At 39.3% G+C, this 11643-nt stretch overlaps 1 protein-coding gene across 3 annotated transcripts in view; it reads left to right on the top strand.

The window, feature by feature from the left end:
- The window catches only part of SLC1A2 (solute carrier family 1 member 2), an 84653-nt gene that overhangs the window by 62225 nt on the left and 10785 nt on the right, over window positions 1-11643 (top strand). For all 3 annotated transcript variants that reach the window (XM_048947756.1, XM_048947758.1, XM_048947757.1), the window contains 4 exons: window positions 4-237; window positions 2936-3130; window positions 5184-5318; window positions 10052-10283. In XM_048947756.1, coding sequence (XP_048803713.1) covers window positions 4-237; window positions 2936-3130; window positions 5184-5318; window positions 10052-10283 — 796 coding nt within the window. The remainder of the gene's footprint in view (window positions 1-3; window positions 238-2935; window positions 3131-5183; window positions 5319-10051; window positions 10284-11643) is intronic.

Here is an 11643-nt window from a genome sequence, read left to right as displayed (position 1 = left end):
CAGGTATTCCCCTTTGGGCATTGCTTGTCTCATCTGTGGAAAAATCATTGCAATCAAGGACCTTGAAGTAGTTGCTAGACAACTTGGCATGTACATGGTAACTGTGATTGTGGGCCTTGTCATCCATGGAGGAATCTTCCTGCCTCTGCTTTACTTTGTGATAACGAGGAAAAGCCCCTTTTCATTCCTTGCTGGGATTTTCCAGGCGTGGATCACAGCACTAGGCACAGCTTCCAGGTACACTTGAGAAATAACAGCTTTATTTATTTTCAGCGGATTATAGGATGCTGCTTTAAGGTCATACATCTGCTGTTCTGACCTTCATTTTATGCCACTGAATAAAAACTTTTTTAAAAAATCCAGCCTTCTTGGAAGAAGTAGGTTACAACACACAAGGGATTTTTACAGAGATTGTACAGCCCACTGAGGAGAGCTGGGAGACACACTTTTAGTTTTCTTTTCTCACATAGACCAAATGACTTGTATGCAGTTACCTCTGTCCTTGTTTCACCAGCTGGGAAACAGTGATTATACTATTTACTTACCTTTTAAAAGCATGTTAAGGCTAGTCTCATTGCCCTGAGGGAAAAAATAGCCCTAGACTTCAGGAGAGAAATGAAAGAAATGGATAGAAGTCTCTGATGACTACTAGCTGCTTCTTGTATTGACTTATAATGGTAATAGAGATCTGCAGAGATGCAATAGGATTTGTGTATATCTGCTGATCTTAGTGAAGATTTCAGTGCATTCAAGCCCCTTTCCTTCTCTTCTGTGGAGGACACACGAGAGATCTTGGGAGCTCACAGCATATTAGGCTTAAACAGAATCTGGTTCCCAAGTTACTGTAATGCCCTCATTTTGTTCTTTCATCCAATTTGACTGAGCAAGGGGACTTCAGTAAAAAAAAACACAAAAGAACCTTGAATATATTAGACTCCTATGCATTGTTAATGCGGAGAATAAATTCTGCTTATGGACTTACCTCAGTATTATGTTTTGAATTACTGGCCAGACAGATATGAACCAGTTCATAGCTCCACAGACAGATGACCATGTGACAACAATCACCATCATACAAATCTAACCTGGTACCTCTGGAAGCTGCAAGTACTCTGTACACAGAGACCTATTAAGGCTCTCGGTTTGGTTGGGTGAGGAACCATGGAAGGAGACTATTTACTGTGCTATTTTAATAAAGAAACCTTGCTTCTGTGGTCTGCTAACGTGTCCTTGCTCACGGTGACAGAACTGGAGAGGGAAGATATTTATCTAGTCTCTACCTGTTGAGCCAGCCAGGGTATGTTGTGACACTGTTACCCTATGGCTGATACATATTTTGTGCTGGTGATCTGTTCTGTGGAAGTAAAGGTAAGGTGGCAATTGTATTTCAGAAGAAGAGTTATTGTACTGGGTTTTAATGTGTGTTAGTGAACTACGCTCTGTTCTGTTCCTCTTTTAACAAGATATGGGAGTGCCTTTACTGTAAAAGGCAAAGTGATGATGAAACTGACTTCAAAAGTGAATTGCAAATATTAGTTACTGAGTCACCGTATAATTTCATCCGTCTGCTATAAATATAACCTCTACAGTAACATATGGAAGAGCAATACTTTGTTTTTAGAAAGTATGAATTCTCTCTGATTTGGCTTAAAAGAGAGAATATTAAACATTCAATCAACTTCAATTAAAATAAATCGTAAATGCATGTATATATTTGTAAAGACTCTAGAACACAAGTGATTGGTGCCGTGTATCTGGCTTGCTGGCATCTATTAAAAACATCTGTTAGAAAAATCAATAGCAAAATCAATAGCATCTCTGCAGTAATGGATGAATTTTAGTGTTGGAGATCCTCTGAAATTACAAGGCACTAGAAACAATATACTGTAAGTATTTTTCTGAGAAAATATGATAGGTCTTTATTCCTTTATAAGCAAACTAGTATTTTTGTAGGGGCAATGACACCAGCATCAGTGGTACGTGATAGTGAAGGCCTTTGAGAAATTCTGCCAACTCAGATGAAGAAAAGCAAACAAACCACAGCAGATGTTCTTCAGCTTCTGTATGAGACATCAATTAAAACACATTTCTCAAGGTCAGGTTTGTTTTCAGAATGGCTTTTCAGGCAGCAACCAACTTCATTTAGTGGTGAACTTGACCTCAGAGATAATACGGAAAAGTGAGGAAACAAAACATGCTCCTGTGTGGGTTTCATACTTGTTGCAGCAAGCCCTTTGCCTGAGGCATGCAGACGTGCTGGGGAAGGGAAGTAAAAGATATTTGCATATACAGGGAAGGAGTATGTTCTGTTTTCAAGAGTATTTTTAGATGAAGATGTTTTATTTTGAACAAGTGAATAGAATAGCCTTACTGATTCCCACAGAGCCTAGACACTACGGATCAGTGCAAGGTGCTCCCTTCCAGCTGTCTTTCACATCTCTTCTTAAACTCCGACCATGTTTGATATTCTTTCCTGTCTTCCACTATCTGGGAGCTGCATGTGTTTTGTTATGTATTTGCCTACTTTTTTTTTTTTTTCTCTTAATTCAATAATGCAGCACTGACTTCTCCCTTCAAAGTAAATTTGTAATCAAACACATTTAGGATTTTTCCCTACGCTTGTAATTCTGTTCATCAGAAAACACTAGGAACTGGCCTCTTTAAGCAAAATGCAAGAAATAATTCATGAATGAGTCTGAAAGCTTCATCTACAATCTCTCAAGCTCTTGCCTTTCCTGAAGTCAAGTTCATGCCTTGGCCTCAGTCCCATCTCCAGCTAAATGTAGATTTAATTGAAACAACGGCCAAAACTTGGAATCACAGCTGAAAGTAGAAGCAGAAAGTAAACAAAGAGCAAAATTTCTGACTTTGTTTCCTCATATATATATTACATTAAAATGACGTCTTCTTTACTTATTTGCTTTCTCTCCTTCAGTGCTGGAACATTACCTGTCACATTCCGCTGTCTTGAGGAAAACCTAGGCATTGATAAGCGTGTAACGAGGTTTGTTCTTCCTGTTGGAGCAACTATTAACATGGATGGAACTGCCCTTTATGAAGCTGTGGCTGCCATTTTCATAGCACAGATGAACGGAATTGAGCTGGATGGAGGCCAGATAGTTACTGTGAGGTCAGTTTAAAATTACTGCAAGATTTGTTTCTACAGACAGTAAAAGGTGAAGCTTTCACTTGTCTGTCTTCTCAGTGGCTGTGAAATCCACTGTGAAAACCACAGATTTCTAGTAATGCTGTGCAAAAGAATGGCATATATGTAGGTCCTGGCTTTCCAGTGATGTTAATCTTTAATCTTTTGCAGCCTCAATGCATTCTAGTGGTGTTTGTACAGTTTTGCTGTTGAAGATGCTCTGTGAAAACTGCATTTTTTTTGTTCAATGCAGTACCTTTTAGTATAAAGGGATGCCCCAAGTGATACATGGGGCATTAACTTTCTAGAACGTATGTGTTTATATACATTGGAAGAGAAAAATACTCCTAAACATGTCTATGTCTTTGGGTTTTTTTGTTTTTTTGTTTGTTTGTTTGTTGGGGGGGGGTGTGGAAGGGGTCATTTCTGTGAACAGTAAAAAAAGAATGGACTCAATGTAAAAAATCCTGAGGGTGAGATTGCCTGCAGCACAATCTAGGTACTCTTGGACTTTTTCTCTCTAACCCAGAGAATGCTAGCTCTATTCTTTTGATATCAGCTCTTCATATTAAGGACTATCTCTGGAAGAACAAAGGAAAGTACCCATTCAAAATGGGTAAAAGTGATTCAGGATGGTTTTACTGTAATGGAGTTTTAAGGCCCATTAGATACGGTGACTAATAAGAAACAAAGGCAAAGTTATGACTGCTGCAGCTTTAGTTAATTTACAGTGGAAAACTTGATGAAGACACCAGGCGTAACATTTTGAGTAAAATGTAAACCACAAATGAAGGCTGCCAAATATGGCTTCTTCCTGTAGTTTTCACCCACCCACCTTTCTTTTATTAAGCCCTTTTAACACTTAAGAAGTTTCTGTGTAAGGATATATAATTCTGTGTTCCTTACCCAGCTGTACTAGCAGCAGTTTTTCCATTTCTTTACCTCCTGCCCAGGCCCCTAAAACAGTAAAAACAAGGTTTCTAAAACATTCAGTGATGCTTCTAATGAAGACAAGTCTATTCAGTATATTCAGTATATTCAGTATATTCAGTATATTCAGGTCTAGCCTGATAAATGAGAAGAGTAATTTCAGAGATGCCACTTCTAAAAACCAAATTATAATCAGGACAATTAAAGCCAGCTAAGCCCATATCTGAGTTATGCCTCCTCCCTCCTCTAAGGAACTGGCTCTAGCTCTGTCTGCTCACACCAAGTGAAGGCTGTGGTTGTCAGCTATGACTCACATTTGATTAAGCAGTAGGTAGTTTTGGACTATGTGGGAAAACTGTTCTCTTCCCATAACAGAACATTTCTGCTCCAATGTTACAAGAGCCTATCCTATATGACGCCTATCCTTCCAGCTGCCAGTACTAATGAATGGGAAGTTACTAGCTTTTTCCTACCAAACCCAGGATGTGATACTGGGGATATTCAGATAACCTGGATGTAAATTCACAATGACCTTATTAGTCTTTGCCTAGTCACAGTTACTTCATATTGATCGTGCAGATTATATCATCTTTGGGAGAGGGTGATCTCAGATATGGTGGTTAAGCCAGACTGTTCAGACCTGAACAGTGTCAGCTTCTTTCCCATGCAACCCTGTGCATACTGTTATGAAAAGGCCAGCAAAGAGCCTCTGCTTGGCAGAGCTTGGAAATGTTCTCTCACCAACTCAGGATGGCTGTGCCCAAGAAGATGACACCACATGCAGAGCCTGATGGCAGTGTGAAGCATCCTGCCTGCTGGAATCTGTCTGCAGGTTTGGAAGGCCAAGTTGCACTCTAACCCAGACATCTGATAAACACACTGTGACCTGGACTGTCCGGGTCAAACCCAGCCGTCTGGCAGGTCTAGATCAGGCTGACATCCTCATAGATTAGTTCAGACCTGAACAGTGTCAGCTTCACTCTTTAGGTACCATGAATAAATATAAATGAACCATCTAAGAATAATGCGTTCCTACTGATCACATGATTAAGCAACAAAAGTTCATATTTCTCTTCCTGCTATTTTCATTTGATTTTTGTTTTTGCAGTTTGACTGCCACTCTTGCAAGTGTTGGAGCTGCCAGTATTCCCAGTGCTGGACTCGTCACTATGCTTCTCATCCTGACTGCAGTGGGTCTCCCTACCCAGGACATCAGTTTGCTTGTTGCTGTTGACTGGCTATTGTAAGTTGTGCTGACTTCTCTGCTCAATGCAGAAAAAGAATGAAGGGAATGCTTGCTTGTCTGCAGTGCTTTTCAGCTATTGATCCTAGACAACTCCAAGAATCTCCTGCCAGATGAAGCAAAAGAGAAAACAGGCACGAACCATTTGATAAGGAAGGAAACACTGAAAGCAGCTTCTCAGGGGATAGAAATTGTTACAGAGCTAATAAGGTCCATTTTTATGAGCAAAGGATGTTCTTGTATGAGCCCAAGGATCATGCATTTTTGTCTTCTTAATAATGCCTCACAGATAGCAGCACAGCATATTATGATCAACAGCCATCTCTCCCCTGATATACTTGCACGTAGTAAAGACGTATTTTTCTATTGTTCCAGGAGATGTAAGTGTTCTGTACCACTTGTGCATTTCCTCCTCAGCTCCTCATTTGCAGTAACTTTCAGTCCAAGATACACTACTAAAACTATGCAAGAAGCAGAAGCAGTGTTGAGAATTTCAAGCTAAACCAGAAAATTATTTTCTTGTAATTATATCTTTACTTACTGAGAAAAATTCAAGGTCTTCATCAATTCTTCGACATTTCTTCTGTAGTGTATCTGTTATTACCTGTCTTTTCACTATGAGTTGTGAAGAATGGTGTACAACTCTAGATTCTGTTTCAAGGAGAAATGAAAGAATTACAACTTGGAAAAGCAGAGGAAAAAATTACTTACATATTTTATGTATAACTGAATATCATGATATCATGACTCAGAATGTCAAAGTAGGGCAGGGTTCTGTAGTCAGAGTGCAGCTGGCATAGAGAAAAATGTGATATTCTGTGGGTTTTAATATATTTCTGAGGTCATGATTGAAAACAGGAAAGTGTTGTAGACATCTGCAGCTGGAAAGAAGGAAGCAAAGGGAAGGGCATACTCATTTTAAATCTGTTTTTACTGGCTCTCAAAGCGGGGCAAATAGGTAGGTTTCTGCAGCTGGTAGGAGGATGTGCAAAAGAAGCCTATGGTTTGTTTGTTTTTTTAGGGAAATGTCATTTAAAAATATTCCTGTGGACTGAGAAGCTCTGCCCACACTAGCAAACCTCAGAGCCGTTAGTTAGCAGCAGTTATGATCCAGCAGTACGTGTTGCTTTTCAGGCTCAGCTTAGGTGTCATTACTTCTGGCTTATCCAGCACTGCTTAGAGAAATAAAAGCACCTTGCTGCGCAGCTGTAGAAGTGTTGAATATAAGTATAGGAAGCAAGACTGAGAGTAAGTAATTCAGAAAGAAATATTTTATGGTATCTTTCCAAAATAAATGCCAATCAGAAGAACCTTCCAGCACAAAACTTTGGTTTTGGATCCTTCTGGCCTAACAATCACTTGTGCAACTCCAGAGTGGTTCAGAAGTGAAAGACAGAGGAAAGGAGACAAAAGATGAGATGAAAAGCTCTAGTGTCCTGACACTACTGCTGTGAAGTTATGCAAAGTTTGCTGGTTAAGATACTGTGCTAATTAGCATTTGGCAAGGGCTAACAGCTTTGTTTTACATCTTCCAGTGGTTGTGTTGAAGTCTAATGAGATATGAAAAATAATGTTGCTTACGTTGGAGATGGTAAAGAAAGGCACGCAAGCCAACTTTTGAGCAGTCTGTTGGGCTCACAAACCCTATATAAGATATCTGAAACAAATCGTCATGAAAACATATTTTCTTTACATACAAACATTGCCTTCTTCCATTTCTTTAGATCATGAAATAAAACTACAGCAGTATTTATAGCAGAATGTAGAGGAGAAAGTTAAGAAAATCTTTGAGGCATTATGAAAGCCACTTTTCTGGAACAAGTAGAAATATTTTGGAATAGTTCAATTTATAGCAGTTGAATGGCCTACTGTATGAATTTTTCAGTATTCCCAATGAAAGGAGCTATCAATTGATTTTACAATACTGCCATCATCTGAAACTGCTGTCTTACCAAAAACAACTTTGCAAGATTTGGTCATGGTGCAACACAAAACTGACTTTTGACTGGCTTTAAGCTTGGCAGTTTTTCCTTCAAATAGGAGCCAAAAGGTTTCCGTATCGATTTCTTCTCAAGTCTCTCCAATATCTAAAGATTAGGTTGCTAAACCTTTCCCCCTCCCACGCACACACACAAAGTGAGCTCTTTCACCAGGCAAGTTTCCCAAGATTTCACAACCCTCACAGTTTTCTCAGTTTGAAACTAAGCACAACGCAGCAGTGACATTTAATAGGACAGCAATTATATGCCAACAGCTGCAATGAAGCAAGCTTCTTTTCCTCCAGCTAAAAGCTGGCTTCTTTCCAAATGTGAGACTGACAGGCTTAACAAATATCATGGCACAACCTCAAATACAGTGATATTTTGCAGTGAGGAAAGAGGAATTAGAGAAAACGGGCTTGGGCAGCCAATCCAGTATTTTACACATCTACCTTTGTTCAGTAACTCTGTTACTGACTTTGAGTTCTGACTTTGCTCCATGGCTTAGTTCCAAATTCAGAACATTCAGACTTACTCTATATCTAGGTGTTATGAATCAAATGAATTGAACTGAAAAACACAGGAGCTCTTTTCTACAACAGCTAAGAAATAATTGCCTAAATGCTAAACACATCACCAACTCTCTGTATTAGCAGGTGTGCTAAGATTTTAATGTTTCTAAAATATAGTAAGGTTGATATACAAGGTTTTCAAGCTTTCAGAGAGCAGGAGAACCTTTTTTTTTGCACATTAGCATACTATATACATGCTATTACATTAATAACAAGAGGGCCTGCCTAATTCAGTTCTTCTTCTTTCTGATCTATATAAGCAAGCTTCCAGTTCGTATTTATGCCACTTCATGGAAATTAGGCATTAATCCTTATCAGGTTTTTCAGAATTACATTGCAGCAATATCAAAACACACTCTTACCAGATGCTGAGTTGGCTTTTGAGAGAGAACTTTGTCTTTCCATTATTCCTCTCAGGGTCTGTTATGAAGAACACAGAAGTAGTTATGTTGGGCAGGTGACTAGACTGCAACTTTCTGATATTAATTTTGTTTTCAAAGTTCCAAGAAGCTGGAATTATTTTGTTGGTTATTTTTAACAAAAGAGTAAACTCAGTCTTACTTCTCCTTGGGTGTTCTCTGACCCCAAGGAAGTCAGAAGCACTTTGCTGTTCATTTCTGACAGCTATGACTTTGCCTGTTTGGTTGTAAGAAAGTTTCTGGTCTACATCAGCTCACTTAGTGTAATAATGCTCAGTAAGAGCGTGCAGTTTGTATTACAGAATCTCTTGGCTAGTAACATATGAATATGGGCTGACACTTCTGGTCAAATGACCCTGTCAGAAATTGAATCATGCCTCAGTTATATTTGTGTATTCTCCTCTCATTTTTTGGCAACGCTTATATTATCTCTCCCTTGTCCGGCATCTTTCAAAATCTAATGCTACTCAGAAATAAAAATGAAGCAGAGGTTCTTGGAGCACTGTATGGGAGGGTTCAGTACATTTGATGGTCTTAATTAAAAGTGACTCTTTAGAAAGTAATTTTTTCCTATTCTGTCACTCTGACAAGGTTTGAAACAGTTTTCACAGGCATGGGGTGAGATCTGTAAAGCATTTAATTCATGTGAGACAAAACTGGAAGGATGTTGTTGGTTTATCTTTTTGGGGGGAGATTATTAGACTTCTTATTTGATGGAATTAAAAAAAAAACTGGGGGGAGCTGCTTCAGCTGAGATATAACACCAAAACTGTTAGCTCTTCACATCTAGGTGGCAGGTGTAAATGATTTCAAAACGTGCAGTGCATCCTATCTGCAGCAGGAAAGACAGCAGGAGCACTCAGTCCTGCAGTTTTCTGTAAGAACATCTCCCTTTTTTGAGAGGTTTTGGGCAGAAGTCTAAAATGAGGGAAGATCCACAGCCGTGACCTCACAGCTGACAGTCATGCTGTAAATAGGAGACAGGAGAAAGGCATCCTGTCTGGAAAGTGCTAACAAACATGCTTCTTTGTATTGGAGCACATGGGCCTCCGCTGGCACACTGTGCAGTGAGGGGCACTTGCTACTGACATGCTGCCACAGGCTCATCATTTTGTAGGCTGTGACCTGTATTTGGCTGGCTCATCCACTGTGTGCTGCCATACGGTAGTGTAGGCAGGCATGCTGCCATCTGACAGATGACCATCTGTAAAGATGGTGCCAGCAGAGGAGTTGTGATGGCCTGAGCCATCTCATGAAGACGTTTCAGGCGTTTAATCCCAACAATTTTCTCACTAAGAATAAGGGGAGGGGCTGTTTGTTAATCCATTCCAGCAATCACACACTTCATCAGATCCAAAATCCTTTTCTCTGACTGTGTTACGTACCCTGATAAATTCAGATTAAACAAAGGGCAATGATGTGAGTCTGGCACCCTGACTCTGAAACCTTCAGCTGCAGAAGTAGGCGCCAGGGAGATCTCAGCAAAGCACAGCTCTGCAGTTTGGCTGTGTCCTTGTGCAAACTCTTTGCCAAAACCCATGAGAATGAGCAGCTGGGCCATGGGAGTTAGCACATCCTTCCTGCCTGAACACGTCCTCTGGAAAGGCAAGTTTTTTCAATTTCACTTGAAAGCTACCATCTTTCTATTCTAACAGTGCCATAAATCTTCTGAAATAAGTGCAACAACTGCAACATTAACAGGGCTTTCAGGCCTTTTTCTTCCTCTTGTGCCATTCAGCCTCTTCCTTTTGCTTCTTTTATAGGGACCGGATGAGAACATCAGTCAATGTAGTGGGGGATTCTTTTGGTGCTGGCATCGTCTACCACCTTTCTAAGGCAGAACTTGACAGCATTGATTCTCATCATAAAGAGCACGAAGACATTGAAATGACCAAGACTCAGTCTATCTATGACGACATGAAAAATCATAGGGAAAACAACTCAAACCAGTGTGTTTTTGCAGCTCACAACTCAGTCATAGTAGATGAGTGCAAGGTACCTTTCACATTTATGGATATTGAGACATGTATATAGCAGTGCATGCTTTGTTTTATTTTATTTTTTAACCTGCATGTATTCTTGAAATTGTTCCGCAAATAACATTGTGACAACAAGCTCCGTGAACCCCAGAATGAGTTTGAGCAAAAGATGATTTTTGCACTCTTCGTAAAAGTTGTCGTTTGAGGAGAAAAATCATGTACATTGTTTACATATCAAAAGGCAAGACGCAGCGTATTATGGAATATGCCAAGACACAGAAAATATGGCATCACCTTCTGTGGACATTTACCTAATTTTCTTTGGCAACAGAGAACTTAATTGCCAACTTCAAATGAAGGGTGTCTGCAATCCAAATACAGGTGTTGTCGTTTGCTGATTGCCTTCCATGATATGCTGTTCAGAGATGGACATATTGAATGCACTTTAGCATCTGAATGCTCCTGCACTCATACAGCATGCTTACGCTTTGCTTCCATCGTTCCTGGATCATTAAGACACAAACATCATATTTTCTTTCTAATCCTTGCTGTAACTAACATGGATTGTTAATAGTGATAATAATGTCATGATCAGAGCAATGTGAGCTTGAGAAACCCCACCGGTTGAAGGAGAAGACAGCTGGGGTGGTTAATGGCTAGAAGTTTACAAAGCACCCACCACTAGGACAGGGCAGTTTAGAATCAAGAGAGTTTTTAAATGAAAAGGAGAAGAAAGAAACTGTAACAAGCTAGAAGTTTTAATTTCTTTTGAAATTCAAAATCTTTTGAAAAATTATTATTTGTAATTTATTTTTCTAATCTGATCCTCTACATTGTCTTTGACACAGTGAGCCTACATCAGCCATTTAACCAAGAAGATTCTCTTGCATCTTTTAGATGCCACAACTGAGCCAGTATCTAACTGTGAATGCTTACAATAAGTCCTTTAGCAGATAATCACATAGATTGGAGAGAAAGTTTTCTTCTAGTCCTTTCACCTGTCTGTGGCCTGTCTGGAAGCATTCTTTAGAATACCCTTTTTTTCAAATGCTTACTTCTAGATAACGTCCGGCCAAACCTAAATTGCTAGTGGACAAAGTGATATTGAATTGGGGAAAACAAAACAAACAAACAAAATACAACAAACAACAAAAGAAGAAGGAATTTACTTGAAAAGAAATATCTCAACATTTTTTTGATTAATTTCTTTCAAAATTATTTATTTTGGAGAATATTCAATTTTCACTGAGTTTAAGACAAATACAGTTAGCATGGATCATTCTGAATCAGGTTGATGGAGCTGAATACTCCTTTCCATCTCTCAGAGATCCATGCCAAGCTAGAAACTAATCACCTTTGATACAGTATTTACTGTA

The sequence above is a fragment of the Lagopus muta genome, chromosome 6 (genome assembly GCF_023343835.1).
Source record: "Lagopus muta isolate bLagMut1 chromosome 6, bLagMut1 primary, whole genome shotgun sequence".
In the NCBI taxonomy this organism is placed as follows: Eukaryota; Metazoa; Chordata; class Aves; order Galliformes; family Phasianidae; genus Lagopus; species Lagopus muta.
This window is presented reverse-complemented; position numbering and strand designations above follow the sequence as displayed.